This window comes from Cervus canadensis, chromosome 8, assembly GCF_019320065.1.
Source record: "Cervus canadensis isolate Bull #8, Minnesota chromosome 8, ASM1932006v1, whole genome shotgun sequence".
Lineage (NCBI taxonomy): Eukaryota > Metazoa > Chordata > Mammalia > Artiodactyla > Cervidae > Cervus > Cervus canadensis.
The window spans coordinates 91,901,084-91,916,698 of NC_057393.1; the positions used below are offsets into that span (position 1 = coordinate 91,901,084).

Sequence of the window (15,615 nt, forward strand, 5' to 3'; positions counted from 1 at the left end):
TGCTAAATTAATGTTACACAGCCAGCTGTTTGATTGAGAGGAAATCCTAGAATGGGCCTTATGGAGAATGTTTCTCCACCTTCTGTGAAACTAGGCAAAGACATAACATATTTACATCAGCATTTTCAATATATTTTCTCCCAAGTTCAGATCAGAAGTCACTCAACTGAGATGATACGACAAAGCACTGTCTTGGAAAGGGAAAGTCGAGTAGTTGGTATGGTGGGTGCAGTACCCTCCATTTGGAGACCTCCTGAGATGCCCTTTTGCCAGTGGGACCAGAAATATTCACAATCTTTGACCACTTCCCTCAGCAGCTCTCACCCAACTAGGGAAGACCTGGCAAATCCATCCTTGGTCAACCAGTAAAGTCAAGGAGCATCCTGCTGACATTGCCCGGGGACCCCCTTCTCCCATCTGGACCAAGACTTCAGCCAACACCTGCCAGGAACCCTCTCCATGTGGCTGTGAGTTCAGGCAGCTGGTCCCCAAGTTCTGTTGGCCTTGGAGCCGGTCTCTCTGCCTAGTTCCACTTTGTGTTCACTTATCAATTTATTTGAGTATGAAGAGGACACCCTGAAGGCCCTGTCCTTCACATCCTTGGAGACCATCTTCACATTGGCCTTCAACTACCAGTGGCAGATCATAGCATCCCTAACACCTGAACACACGCACACACATGACTGTCCTTTATTGGGTTTTGCTTTTGTTTCACTCTTGTACCTATGTTCAGCAAAAGGAAAACAGGTATCATCCAGGTACCAATTAGTAGGGAGAAGAGGGCAAAGAAGGAGGAAGGGCCATGGGTCCAGTGTCTGGGAGCCCCCATCTGAGGAGTAAAAGCATGTGGAGGGGACCTTTTCTGAAGGCTGGAGGAAGCTACATGTGATTGATATGTTTTCCTAAAAGTATGTCCGCTTTGCAGAGAGACACTAGAAGCTAGTCTGCAGGGGGCATCAGAATGCTCCTCAGAGAAGGTGGTACTAACCCTGAGACTGAGGAGGGGCTGATTTTTACAGACATGTTCGTGGAGGGCTTCCACACTGTGGAGGTGAATGCACCGAAGTCCAGGCACATAAGAGTATAGGGTTCATCTAGGGGCACTGGGGTGTGAAGCAGGTGGGACAGGGGCAGGACATACACGGCAGACAGGAGTTGAGATCCTGAGCAGGAGGCTCTGCAGGCCTGTGGTTGCCACCTGAGGGCCACAGAGCCTGGGGAAGTGGCATTCATGATGGGATGGGAAGGTCCACAGGCACCCCAAGCACATAAATGTTCTCCTGCTTTTCAATTGTATGTAGACGCTTCATGATTAATGCCATACCTACTGAAAGTGTTACCAAACACAAAATGAAATGAATGTCATTTTTTAATTCACAAAGGCTTTGAAAATTATAATGACATGAGCTCTTTTTCACTATGTATTTTGATAGAAATTGTAAAAGTGCAACTATTATCGTGTGAGATTGGCAAAATTCGAAGGCATAATAAAATGTTTGGAGATCAATGCTAAACGTGGAGTGTCATGAAAAGCTAATCTTATTAAAAAAAAAAAAAAGTCCCTGCTGGCCCACAGGTGCCATGGAGAGAAGCCAAATGGTCTGGGCTAGAGGAAGAGACAGGAGGCGGCAGTCAGGAGGGTGCTGAGTGGCAGCACCCTGGTGGCAGAAAGGGGAGGACAATGAGGATGACATCCAACAGACAGGACCTGGTGGCCCATCAGGTGAGAACGTGCAGGTAAGGGAGTCTGGGCTGATGACCGATTCTTGTTTGGACCAGTGAGTGGCTATGTTGGTGTGTTGTGAGCACAGGGGCTCAGAGGATGGGGTGATGGAGAGCCATGAGACGGAGGATGACTGTGGTCAGCAGAATGACCCCCAGAGATATCCACACCCTAAGCCTTGGATTCTGTGCCCAGGTGGGCCACACAGTAAAGGGAGATTAAAGTTGCAGGTGGAATTACAATCACCCATCCTGACCCTGAGATGAGATCACCCTGGACCCTCTGGGTCAACTCGATACAAAAAGATGTGGAAGGGGAGGTCAAAGCGTCAGCGGGATTCCACATGAGGAAGACTTGACGGGCCATCACTGCTTTGAAGGTGGAGGAAGCCCCCAAGTCAAGGAACACAGGTGAGCACAGAGCTCCAATAAGGGAGAGGATGAGTCCCCCCGCACCCGCACATAGGACCCTAGCCCCGGCCATTACTTGACTTCAGCCAGGGAGACCCAGTTCAGAATCTTACCTCTAGAACCAGAGGTAAGAAATCTGCACTTTTTTAAAGCCACTGAGTTTGTCATCATTTGTAACATAACAACCTCAACAGTGAGTTAATTCTGAAGTGGCCATGGGGCATTAGAGGGGACTGAGAGGAGATGCTACCCAGGAATGTGCCTCCTTTTAGGAGGAGCATTTGTTCCCACCCATGCACCTCTGTTATATGCAGACCCACGTCTTCAGGACCTGGTTTCATTGTTAGGGGTAGATGCTTCCTGGGGTGACAGGGGATGTTGCAGTTGGTAACTCCAATAAACAAAGGTTCTAGAAATGGCTCAAAAGAGCACAAAAACAAGAGTGCGTTTGGCTGGGCAAGGCCTTCCCAAGTGAAGCAGGTGGAGGGAGGCCCAGCCTGATTGGGAATGCAGGGCCCCACACCCACTTTCCAGCCTCGCTCGACACCCCAGGCTACCTCGGGGCTCTGATCGTAGTCTTGGGTCTTGGTACCTTCCAGCCAGGGGTGAGGAGCCAGCACATTTGCCACCCACCCATTCACCCTGTGCCATGTACCTGGAGTAATTGAAGTATTTCTCTCTTCTATAAAAATGAGTGGAAATTGAAAAATGAATTTGTTATTAAGCATAAAAAGTATAAGCCTCATAAAATTTAACAGAGATGAAGATGAAAGCCTTTAGGGGCCTGTCGCCAAGTTGAATCAACTGTGTGTCTTGACCAGAAGACATTACAAAAAAATGAGCGGATGTTTCCTAGGGCTTATGGGCCCCTGTAACCTTTATATACAACAACCCATCAGCCACTGGGGCAGGCGCCACACTTGCCCCTGTACTGACATGACACTTAGGCACAGAGAGATTAGGAGGTTAAGCTACTTAAGGAACCACAACCAGGAAGCAGCAGAACCAGGATTCAAGCCCAAACAGCCTGACCGCGGGATCATTGCCTCTCTCTGAGATCACGGCATCCCCAACCCCCTGCCTGCACAGGCCCCCAGGACAGGCCAGACGCTGCTCTGCCTCAGGGCCTTTGCAGCTGCTATTCATTTTAGAAAACTTTTCTCCCCTCCTTTCAAGTCATCTCTGTGGAGACATTCTGAACTCCTCTGAGGGACTGAGAACTCTCTTCTTGTATCCTGGGAAGGCCTGTCCCAGATAAGGGAGATGGGACTGGGACTGAGGGAGGAGAGACTTCCAGGCTGCTCTGGGCAAGGGTCAGGTTGCCCATGGAGGCCAGGAGGCTCGCTGCCTTTCAGCACTCTGGAACACAAGCAGATGGGCAATGGGTTGAGTTGCTCTCTGCCCAGTTTTCCAGTCCATTGTGGTTGACTGGTCAGGGGATACAAAGAAACCATATCCTGAGATCAGAGGCAACACAAGGAACAAAGGAGACTGAACTGCCCTTCACTAGGTGACCAGGAGTGCTGTCCAGGCCCTGGAGATGAGGGATCCGGAGCCCTGCTGGCCTTCACTGTGAAGCTGGCGGGGCCCAGGGCACCCTTGGACGCTCACCCCGCATGTGCACACATGCTGTCACCCAGGACACCAACAGCCCAGTGAGCAGGGCAGCCCTGTCCACACAGGAGGAAACCAAGGCTCCTCCGTGCCCTCAGCGTCACCCCACACTCAGCGCTGCTGAGCCTGGACTCAGCTCCGAGAACAGGGATGGAGGCCAGCACTTGGCCCCTCACACACGAAGATCCAGAGGCTGCTCGTGTCAGCCGTAGCCCTGGAATTCTCACCCCTCACCCTGAACAGGCATCTAATGTTGGCTGGGGACACATTCCCAGGACACCTCTGGGGCCTGCTTCTCCACGTGTTCTCCCTTATGTTCTCTTCACTTCCAGAGAAATTCTTTAGTAGAAAAGGCAGGTGCCCTAAGAGCTGTAGGTCAGAATTTGTTTGCTACCACCCGGAGAGCATCTTCAAAAGGAGTGTTCTGCTCACCATTATTTTTGCTTAAAAAAAGAAAAGCATGACTTAGGGGAGAAGACCTGCCCTGTGTAAGAGCTTAGAAATTTCTCTTAAGTCTGTCAGGCACAGCAATTAACATTACAAAAGGTTCATTTCCACACACTTGGTGAAAAGGGTGGACCCTGTATTGTTACATTATGACTGGCCTGCGCAGCTTAACGCAGGGCATTTCCCAAAGCACAACTCTGATAGTCTGCTACGCAATAATATCAAACAGTAAATTTAACAACGCTTGAGCTTGGAAGTAAATCAAAAACTCAAGCACATACTTTTAAAACATTCTGGGGACTTCCCTGGCAGTTCAGGGGTTAAGACTCTGCACTCCCAATGCAGAGGGGAGGGTTCAACGGGTTCAACCCCAGGTCGGGGAACTAAGATCCTGCATGCTGCAAAGTGCAGCCAAAAAAAAATTTTCTGCCCAAGTCTCCCTTTTCATCATGAAGTAAAAAGGGATGAAAATGTCAACTACAGTCCCACCTGTACTCTTACAAATTTGGCAACATACGAAAACCTGTTGCATTTCAATGTCAACCTTCTAGATTTTTAGCTCTAATGGGACAGCTCATTAGAGCTAAGGGATTAGCTCTAATCAAGCTAAGTTAAGAATAAAACACTTGAGTAAAGCTCTAGAACCTAGGCCACAAAGGTGTTCCTCACAAACCACTGGCCATCAGTGGTCCTAAAGGCAGAGGGTGGCAAAGGCTTCCCACTCCAGCAGACCAAGAGTGGCCCCACATGCTGTTGCAGGCATAAAATTTCTTTCAAGTTTTGTGTTCGGTCTTAAAAATTAACTTGCATTGTACTCCATGACATTTGCTTTAATATAAAAATACTGTTTGAAATCACTTACCAGTCAGATAGCCCTCCGTCACCCCACTTCACACCATGGCGGGCAGAGCCCCATCTGGGAAGTTCACGAGTTCATGAACCAATCACCAAGCTTCAGATGCATTTCATTGGGTCCATTTGTGGCATTTCCACAAATGGAGTCATTTTATTCACTCAGGTTGTATTCACTCAGCATTTTATTCACTAAATGCTTCAGGACACTATGATATCAATTTCAGTGTACTGAAAAATAAATAGTAAACAGTATGTATTTCAGTTTTTAAATGAAGAAATTAGTTAATTTTATTTACTAACAGAAAAAAAGAAGCCCCTAACCTAAAGTATAGCCTGATCATTTACTTTTTATATGAAGAAACACAAATTGGATTTTTTTTAATATAAAAAGGACAAGATCCACAGAAAGATAAACTCCTCTACCTATGGGCACTAGAGAAATTTCCCCAGTTACTGGCAGATTTTGGTAGATCTGCATCACCAGTGCAAGCCTGACATCACAACTTGCCTTCAGCTACTTCTCAGCATCTCAGAAGCAACCCCATCCCAAAGTAAACCTGCTCCCCCGATGTGGCACGTTTTTTCCCCCAGAACATAAAGCCCTAAAAGCCACCACTTGGAACAACACAAATATGTCACAGTCTGTGGTTTTCTGACTGCTCTACAGTGTAGAAAGTGTGAGCAAGGGTGCTGTGGTCCCGGCCACTACCAACTCCACGGCCCCTGACCTACACACTGTCTCTGTGGCCAGCTCCTGAGAGGTATCTGTGGGTTTAGTAGGTCTGAAGAGGCATTCATTTTAAAACAGGTTCTAAGAGATGTACATGTTTTAACATAGGCTCCATAATGTGTGAAGATACACTTAGAATCACATCTCAGGTATCATTAAAAAGAGTTCTGTTCTAAAAAGTGTTAAAAGAGGAAGCCAGGCTTCCATCACAGCTGTTCCTGTGGCCACGTTTTTTTTTTTCCATAGTTAAAAGTCTGAATCTGCAGCAAGAACAGCCACATATATATCTGTGCTCATGTGTGTACACAAAGAAGTACCTTTGGGCTGACTTTAAAAAAAAAAGACATTTTGTTTCATTTCCCGAAACACCTGCCTGCTCCAGCCCTGCTAGAGTGTTCATTTCCCTGAAGGTGGGGCAGGGAAAGCCCAGAAGTTTAGAACCAATCCAGGCAGGTCTCCTGAGCACTGTCATCATACAGGTTCAGGCAGCTTGGCTCACGTGCATGACAGCAAACATCACACTCTGGTCTCAATGTGAGTCGTTCGTTCCCTAAAGAAAAGAGAGCTCCGGGCTGCCACTGCACTCCTCATGGCATTCTGGCTGTTCACATGATTTCAGGATGAAAAACCCCCATCAACAATTTTTCCTTTTTGGTCTACACAGGACCATTGTCAGTGGGATGTTTTCTGTTGGTTATTTTTAAATCTTAAGCAATGGAGTAAAAGAATATAACCAAAGTGTCTGATTTGAGGTTTTACAGGCAGAAATCTTTTTTTTTTCCTCAGATTTTTTTCCCTTAAAATAAAGGGGAAAAAAGTATGAGGTTTCAAAGCTGAGTTACTCTGACCATAGCCAGCCTTCAGGGAAGGGATGGCTAACCACACATTTCCTCTTTGCTCTTCCGTGTGTTATCTCATAGCAAAGGTGTGCCTTTTTCATATTAGATATAAATTAATCAAAAGGTCTAAAGCTCTAAATTTCCAGAGTTATGAAAAATTCTTAACTTACTTCAAGATATCTTGCATAAGTATATCATCCCTCAGCTCAAACAAACAAGAAGGTCAAATGCAAGAAAGAAGAACATAAATTGGAGCACCTCCTATAATCCATATACACACGCGCTCACTATACAAGTCCTACACAGTCAAAGAGTCATTTCAGCTAATATAGCCTCTAGTGTGGGTTTTGTTGGAACACAGCCTGCTGGGGTCCCCATCAGCATCATACGAAACAGCAATACTTCTTCCACCAGGACTTGGACAAGGTCTTCATCTTGTCGGGAGTCCTGCTCTTGGACTTCTTTGGCTGCTGCTGGGAGTCCGAGTACTGAATGCCGGCCACAATGGCTGCATCGAAGACCTCTTTGAGGTTCTTCTGAGTCAAGGCCGAGCACTCAATGTAGGAGGTGGCTTTGATCTCCTCGGCACACAACCTGGCCGCCTCCTCGGGTACCGGCTTCTCTTTGCACTTGTCCAGCTCGATGAGGACTTTGACGTCTTCTCTGAGGTCCGACTGTGTCCCCACAAGGATGATGGGGGCTTTGGGACAGTGGCACCGGATCTCTGGCACCCATTTCTCACTGACGTTCTGGAAGGAGGAGGGACCCACGACACTGAAGCACAGGAGGAAGATATCGGCATTGGTGTAGCACAGAGGCCGGAGCTTGTCAAACTCATCCTACAAGGGAGTCAAGCACCCAAATGTTATCTTTCACATCAGTTATCAGCACAGAGACCATTTGAACATTTTTCTGGAAAGGGTCTGGCAGGTAACAGAAAGCCCACAGGCAGTGGAAGGAAGAACCAGAGTCCTATAAAGGCCCCTGCTGCCAAGCGGGGCCTCACTCCCAACTCTGCCAAACTTGCCCAAAAACCTTCCTCACTGCTCAGGACCTGCTTGCAACTTACTGTAGAAAAAGTCCTTATGTTAGATGGATTTTCAAAATAAAATTTACTTTCTCTAGCCTTCAGGCCAGAGTAACTCAGACTTACTGCTTCAACTCTGGTACTTAGTCAGGCTTTTAAAATGTAGATGGCACCCACACTGATCCTCGGGGCTTCACGCAGTCCCCAGGAAACCCCAGTCTGTGAACTCAGTAGTTCTGCCCATCCTCATGGCAGCTGTGAGCCTGGCTCGCTTCATCCCATCTGTGCCGTGCATACCCAGGGCACACTCAGGGCACATCTGGTGCAGAATCATGGGACTCAGACACAGGACTGGAGTTGAGGACCTAGGCTTGGACACTCTCACAGCGACCCAGAGAATGTGTGCCTCTCAATGTCACTTACAACACAAATGAATACGTTCTCACACTTGCTGGATACACCTTTTATCTCACTTTATCTTTTTCTCCCTCCTTCCTTTTCTCTTACTTTCCCTCCCCTTATTTTCTCTCTGCGAACCCCAGAGGCCTCCAGAAATGATGCTTTGGGAAGATAAAGGACCAGAGAAAGGGCATACCCATCCTACTTCCAAGAAGAACTGAATGGAATAAGTCAGAGCTGACTATATAAACCAACCATCACCCTGCTGAGTGCCTCACTGTGCGCATTCACTAACAGAGATGCACACAGGACTCTGGACACTGGACACCAGACCTAGGGGATTTGGTTGGGAACAGACACACATGGCCTCAGTCCTTACAGGGAAATGCATGCTTGCATGCTAACTGGCTTCAGTCGCGTCCGACTCTATGCAACTCTATGGACTGTAGCCCACCAGGTTCCTCTGTCCATGAGATTCTCCAGGCAAGAATACTGGAGTGGGTTGCCAGGCCCTCCTCCAGCGGATCTTCCCAAGTCAGGGATTGAACCTACATCTTCTGTGGCTCATCACTGGCAGGCAGATTCTTTATCACTGAGCCACGTGGGAAGCCCTTATGATTATTTACAAACTATTATTTACATGCATGTTTTGTTGCATCTGTGGACTTTTTCTAGGGATGAAGAAAGCCTGGATCTTTTGAGTTTACGTGCCTCATCTGAGGCCCTGTATTTCAGTTTGTAGGGCGATGACCAAGTGACAATATTGAAGTTGACCAGCTAAATCCTCAGGAAGGAATACGGCGTCTCACCACGTCACTGCCAATTCTCCACATTCTATATGCAAAAGTTAAAAAGAAAAAAAAAAGTCTTGGATTTCTCAGTGCCAACTTTGTGCTGAAAGAAGAAACACAGAAGCCCAACCAGGTGGCCAGCAGCCCCGCCCCGAGGATCTTCTAATGAAATGCTCCCTCCGTTCTCAGCGGCCTGCAAGAAAGCAGCACAGGACAGTCTCTGCCCTCACTGCTGGCAGGCATCATGCCTGGCCGGGCCCTGGATCAGGGGCTGCATTATCAATAAAAAGAACAGCAAACCCAGCCCTGGGCCTTGGGGCATGGCCTCGGCAACCTGGCTCCCAGACTTCCGCTGGTTCTGGCTGAGGGACTCAGGAAGCAAAGCAGAAACTAAACCCTGCTGCTCACCACCTGACCAGAAACCTTAGCTATTTGCAGAAATAAATGCCACACACGTACGTGTGACGAGTCCAGTTGGAATGGACCCTTAGAGAAACGAGTTCTGAGACCCAGAGATTTGCCTGGGATTCAGGGTAGGGCTGGGTGGGGCTGACAGGTTGCTGGACAGCCGCACCAGTCTAGCAGCAACTGGAGTTTGTTTTTTTTTTTTAAAGTATAAAGATTTTCCCAGGTGCCTCATGAGTCAGAAGGCTGAAGAGTTTTCACCTGCTATTGGACAGGCTACTGCAGTCTGATCAATTGAGTGAAATTCCACTGGAGTGAAATTGATCACAGTGAAATTTCCATAATGAGTCCAGTGTTAAAAACTCCCTTTCACTTTTTATATGCACACCAGGCCCCCAAGAAAACCCTAAGGCATAAGAAGCAATTCCTAGTTATTTTTCCAGCTCTCAGCTGCTATGTGAAACTTATGTCTGATTCCCAGGCAACAGCTACCTGTGCCCACATTCTCCTAGTGTTTGGAAAGGAGGCAGCTTGAGTCCCTCTATCCCCAGGAAGCTACCATGATGACCGCTTGGGGGAATGTGCCACCACAGGCTGGAAACGTGGCAGGCGTCAAATCAAGTCCCTTAAAAAGGGAGGTTATCAGATCTGGAGTAGGGAGGATAGGAAAAGACTATCACCTTGTCCAGTTTTACTAATGGTCAAAACAAGTACTAATTGATAGCTGGGGAGCCCGGGAAAAACTGACTTTATCTCACCAGTTGTGTATTTTTTAAATTTATTTTTATTGATTTGGCTGCTCTGGGCTTTAGCTGTGGCATGCAGGATCATTAGTTGCATGTGGGATCTAGTTCCCCCAACCAGGGAGCAAACCCAGGCCCCCTGCATTGGGAGCACAGAGTCTTTTCTTCCCCCAAGAAGAAACTTTTCTTTTTTTGTATTGGGGTACAGCTGATAAACAATGTTGTAACAGTTTCAAGTGAACAGGGAAGGGACTCAGCCATACATATATATGTATCAGTTCTCCCCCCAACCCCCCTCCCATCCAGGCTGACACATAACACTGAGCAAAGTTCCATGGCGAGCACAGAGTTTTAAACCACTGGACCACCAGGAAAGCCCCAGCTGTGTATTTTTCATAGTTTGAAGATGTGGTTTTTTTGAAGATGTGGTTTTCCGTAAATCTGTAGATGGTGACCTCACACATTACACTATTAGGCATACTAACCACTCCTTCAGGTAAGAAATACAGTGAATCTCAACGAAAACACTGCTGAGAAACCAGAAGGAAAATTTCCAAATAAACCAAAGTGTGCCAACTTGCACTGAAGCCTTTTCATTTCCCAAATTACAAGCTTTTTCATGAAACCATTTCTAAAATGATTCTTGTGATTCCTTAACTTTGAAACAGATCACTAAAGAAAAAAAATCAAACTCTTCCTTGATAATTCTGGATCATTTCTACAAAGTGTTCCCGGTAAAAGTCCTAATCCTCTTCCAAAACTGCTCAGAGGTTTTTCTCCTGGGTCTACCCATCCTGTCCCTCAAACCAATGTCGCCTTCCTCCTCCTGTAACCTCGCTGATTTCTTCACAAGTTCTGTTGGGTTGGCCAATAAGTTCATTTGGGTTTTTCTGTAAGTTCCTACTGGAAAATCCAAACGAACTTTTTGGCCAATCCAATATTAAATGGTTTGTTTTCCCCCATGGACTATAGTCCATCAAGGGGCAGGCCATGACTTAAGTTTGCAGGACCTAGCACTCCATTTATCAATCCAGTCTACAAACAAGCAAACTCCACTATGGGCCAGGCACCAACCAGGCATGAGGCAGGGAACTCCAGCCCAGGAAGCTGTGTCTGCCATCAGAACCTGACAGGTGAGCCAGTGGTGGGAGCTGCCTGCCCTGGGCTGTCTGCTCCTCCCTAAAGGGCCCCAGATAGGCATGCCCTTTGGTTTCTTGAGTTTTCCTGCCTTCTTCTTATTCTCGGACTCTTCAACTGCCACTTCTTGCTTCAGCAGGGAGGCCTCTGTTTATTGAGGTGCTACCCAACCTTCAGTGTAAAGATCAGAAAATGTGACCCAAGGTAGGAAAAACATTTTTTATTTATACAAAGCAATTAAGCTTTAATTATAAATAGCAGCAGGACATCCAGAAAGATTAAGTATGAGAAGGATATATGTTCTTTGATTTTTCTCTTTCATATGCAATAAAATACAGATTGCTTGGTTTTTTATTTTTTTCCTGCTCCAGTAGAAGGGCAAGGAGACAGCAGAGGCAGCTAGGCAATGACATGCGCCCTGTGGCCACTGCCAAACCAATGTTCAGCTGGGGATCGAGGCTGCCCAGTCTTGTGTCACTTTGAAGTTTGAAAAACAAAGCCCTGAATTTGCTGTCCCGGAGTGGGTAAGTGACTAAGAAGCCCTGGTTTGGAGAAGGCTCTTAGGGACACTGGAAAGTCAGATACTTCTTAAGTGTAGGTGGTCATATGACATTTTTGAAAGGAAGTGAACACTTCTATCTGTCGATAAATTACCCCAGCACTTTCTCAAACTCTAGCAAGTACTGGAGAAAATACGTGCTTATTAACTGTGGCTTTGGCAAGCTCTAAAGACAGACCCTAGGGGCTTCCCTGATGGCTCAGCGGGGAAGAATCCACCTGCAATGCAGGAGATGAAGGTTTGATCCCTGGGTCGGGAAGATCCCATGGAGAAGGAAATGGTAATCCACTCCAGTACTCTTGCCTAGGAAATCCCATGGACAGAGAAGCCTGGTAGGCTACAGTCCAACAGGTCGCAAAAGAGTCAGACTAAACAACTTAGCAACTAAACAACAACAAAGACAGACCCTGGGCTCTCAGAGGACACAGTGAGAATTCAGTGATGTAAGCACCATGCAGGGGGACTAGAGAACCCCAGCTCTTCGGGGACACCCCAGAGGGGACTTCATACTGAGCCCTCCCCATCCCTGGCTGTCTCATCCAAGTGCCTGGCCCTCAAGACAAAAATAAAAGTTCACGATTCTGAAGGACCAAGTCCCAGTTCATTCATTCCTCCAGGTTAGGAAAGGAAATATTAACACTTACTGACATGAACGCCATCTTTTTCTTGAGTCAATATCTTAAGAATTTGGTTTGCTGACCTTTAATAAAATGATTATAAGGCATCGCCAACTTACTCTGAGAAATGAGTACAAAGCATCATTGACAATTTTTAATAAAAACCAGAAAGTAAATAAGATCAGAAACTCCCAGAAGATAAGAACCGCCCTTCACCCTGTTTCCCTTGCCCCGCCCACAAGGAGCGGTGCCAAACCCTGTTTTATTGGTGTGGGGCTCTGTCCCCGCCACCTCCACCCTCTGTGAGGAGGGGGTGGGGCTCTAGAATGGCCCAGTAAAGGAGAAGGGGCAGTATTTGAAGGCCTTTAAAGGCCCTGTTCTTGCCCAGCACTGAGCAGTGATGTGATACTGACCTGTCCTGCAGTGTCACAGAGCTGGAGTTTCACCGGCCGCCCATCCACGGAAACCACAGCTTAAAAATAAGACAGAGAGGACTGTCAGTAGTTGGGAGGGTCTCTTTTAACCCTTTCCAGAAGAACAATAATTTTAGTTTGTATGAACACTCTCACTCCAAACCCTTCAGCTCCTATTCTGGGGCCCCAACAAATTCAAGACTTGCCTAAAACAAGGGGACTCCATGGAAGCTTTTTTTTTTTTTAATCCAAACCTGCCAGGCCAGCAATTTGCTCCATGCCCCCAGAGAAGGCAGAGAGGCCCAGGGCCTTTGATGGCACCCTGGAAGGGTCTGAGTTTTCTCCCAACCCCAGAAGATTTATTTTCCTATGGCACGTGTTTCAAAAAACGCAAAAACAACACTGGGGGGTAAGTGGGAACCAACCTCATGGTTTTAAATCAGGAGAAAACCTCACAAATAACTCTGTTTTCCCTTGGGAAACATTTGGTGACTTCAGGGTCTGTCACAAAAGCGCAGCTTGTTTTGAGAACATGTGTAAACACAGGCAGCCGGTATTGTCCTGTTTATAAAGGAGGTCACCGCTTATCTCTTCATGTCAGCTCAAAGAGAGGATTAAGCGAGAAAAGGAAACCGTGTCCACTTTTCCACTAGGAAGGGGTATCTGGGGAGAGGCCTGCATCAGAGCGCTGCTCAGAGAGCTCTATTTGATGAAGCACTCAGTTTCGTCTCAATACAACTTTCTAAATTGTTTATAAATGTTTGTACTGCTCAGTTAAGGAAGGGGATTCACACACACACACACACACACACACACACACACACACACACAAAAATGGTATTGGTGGGAAACCCACCAGCACAGCACTGCTTTACCTAGGGTGCCTCCAGCAAGTCCTTGCCATCAAAACTTTGTGAAAGATCAAGAAGTTCTTTTTGTTTGTTTTTAAAGAACAAGAGAAAGCATTTCACTCCAGCTTCCATGGATGTTAACTTTTTCATAAATTTCAAGAAGACTTGAAAAATCAAGATGAAGGATCATTTTATCTTGGTGGCTACAAACCAAATGACATAGCACCGCATACATAAGAGCTTTCAGGAGCTTAAGAGATACCGAAAAGACACTAAGAATCAAAAACAGCGCCAACCGGGGCGGTGGGACTCAGAGACAAGAAGTCATCTTTACTATCCTGGTTTAATCCAAAACTTAGCCTTCCCCAGCGCCTCCAATGCCATTTTCACTAAATCCACTCTCGTCCCTGCTCTCCGCGGCTCTTGAAAGTGGAGACGCCCTCGGGAGAGCAGCCGCTGACTGGGAAAGACCGACCCTCGAATCACAGGTAATGGCACCTGCGCGTCACCTTCCGATCGAAAGGCGGCAGCGGCGCCAGCCACGTCGGCCTGACGCAACTGCTCGACTCAGGAACTGATCAGGCCACCTGGGCGCGACCTGCGCGGCTCCGCCGTCCGTCCCCGAGCCGCGAGGCGCCCTCCGCTCCCCGCGCCCGGGCTGAGACTCCCGCTCCCGGCGGCCCTGCGTCCCCGGGCCCCCCTGCCCAGCACCCGCGGCCCCGCTCACCCGAGAAGTTGTCGAAGGCGGTGGGGATGTACTCGGTGGGGTAGCCGTTGGTGGTGTAGCTCACCACCAAGCTGGTCTTGCCCACGGCGCCGTCGCCGACCAGCACGCACTTGACGCCGCGCCCCTCGGCGCCGCCCGCGCGCCCCCGGCCCCCCGGCGCCCCGGGCCCACGGCCCCCGCGCTCCCGGCGGGGCGGCACGGGCGGCGCCTCGCAGCGGCCCGGGAACGCGGGGTCCCCCTGCTGCGGGGGCATCGGCCCGCGCCCGCCGCGGGGGGAGCCGTCCCCGACCCGGGGGCCGCGGCTCCGGCCGCGCGGTGCAGACAAAGGCGGTCGGGTGGGTCCGGCTGGGCTCAGGCTCCGGCGGCGCCGGCTCTGTTCTGCGGCTGAGGACTGCGGACCGAGCGGCGCGGGGCCCGGCGCTGTCTCCTCCTGCTTCCCGGCGGCCCGGCGCGCGGGGGGGCGGGCGCGGAGAGAAGGCGGGGCGGCCGCTAGGTCCCGGCGTCGGGCCCACAGCGCCCCCGCCTGCGCGCCGCGCGGTGCGCTAGAGCCGGAGCCGCGCGCGCTGGGGCGGGACCGCGACCGGGGACAGGGACCCCGACACCCACGGGGGATCCCTAGGTGCCCAATCTGGGCAGTGCCGAGGAACCAGGCCAGCGGAGGGCGGCTTCCCGGCGCCGACCCTGCCGCCACCGCCGAGGGGCTCGCGGTCCGCCTCCTGCGCCCAAGCGGCCGACGGCCCTGCTCCTCCCGGCCCCGCGCCCCCTCCTCCCAGCGGTCCCTGCCTCGCAGGCTACAGCGCTCCACCCGAGGGCGCAGTGCAGGGCCTGGGCGACAGTCGTCGGAAGGAGGCAGAGTTAATAGGCAACTTTTATGCAGCCGAAGCCCATCGTGTGATTTTGGTCCTTCTAATGCATTCATCTATCATTTGGGAGCAAAGGAACGCAGGTCCACTGTTAATGCTAGTGTGACTTTTGAGGATGCCCTGAGCCAACAGATGGCTTTATAGCCCCAATTCTTTCATCTACTTAAATGTAATTTGGTGACATTGATATTATTGGGGGGGGGGCGGGAATCCGTTTTTCTCTGACTCCTTCCTCCTACATTTAGTCAACAATCCATCGGAAAGACAGGGAAACCTCTCTGGGCATAGTCTAGACGCAAAGGTTCCCCAGAGATTTATGCTGTGGTGTGAGAAGAGGCTCATACTGTGAGCAGAAATAGTGATACTAATAATAAAAGTCACAGTAACTAATAAACGTTGAGCTGGACACTGGTAAGCACTCCGCATGAGCTAATTACTGTCATCTCATCATTAGTTATACCCATT

General features: G+C 49.0%; 1 protein-coding gene across 1 annotated transcript; it reads right to left on the reverse strand.

Moving 5' to 3' along the window:
* Nucleotides 1-5,153: 5,153 nt before the first annotated feature.
* RHOU (ras homolog family member U) lies at nt 5,154-14,742 on the reverse strand. The gene is made up of 3 exons (XM_043477206.1): nt 14,288-14,742; nt 12,710-12,768; nt 5,154-7,457 (listed from the first exon to the last, which is right to left on the reverse strand). Exons 1-3 carry the CDS (start codon nt 14,538-14,540, stop codon nt 7,002-7,004), a joined length of 768 nt encoding a protein of 255 aa, XP_043333141.1. The 5' UTR covers nt 14,541-14,742; the 3' UTR covers nt 5,154-7,001.
* Nucleotides 14,743-15,615: the final 873 nt, after the last annotated feature.

What these genes read in the sequence shown, in the direction of transcription:
- RHOU (XM_043477206.1), bottom strand. Translation starts at nt 14,540, where the DNA reads ATGCCCCCGCAGCAGGGGGACCCCGCGTTCCCGGGCCGCTGCGAGGCG. An exon ending in CGCCTTCGACAACTTCTCGG is followed by an intron (nt 12,769 to 14,287) that starts GTGAGCGGGGCC and finishes CTTATTTTTAAG; the next exon opens with CTGTGGTTTCCGTGGATGGG. An exon ending in TCTGTGACACTGCAGGACAG is followed by an intron (nt 7,458 to 12,709) that starts GTCAGTATCACA and finishes ACTCCCTTGTAG; the next exon opens with GATGAGTTTGACAAGCTCCG.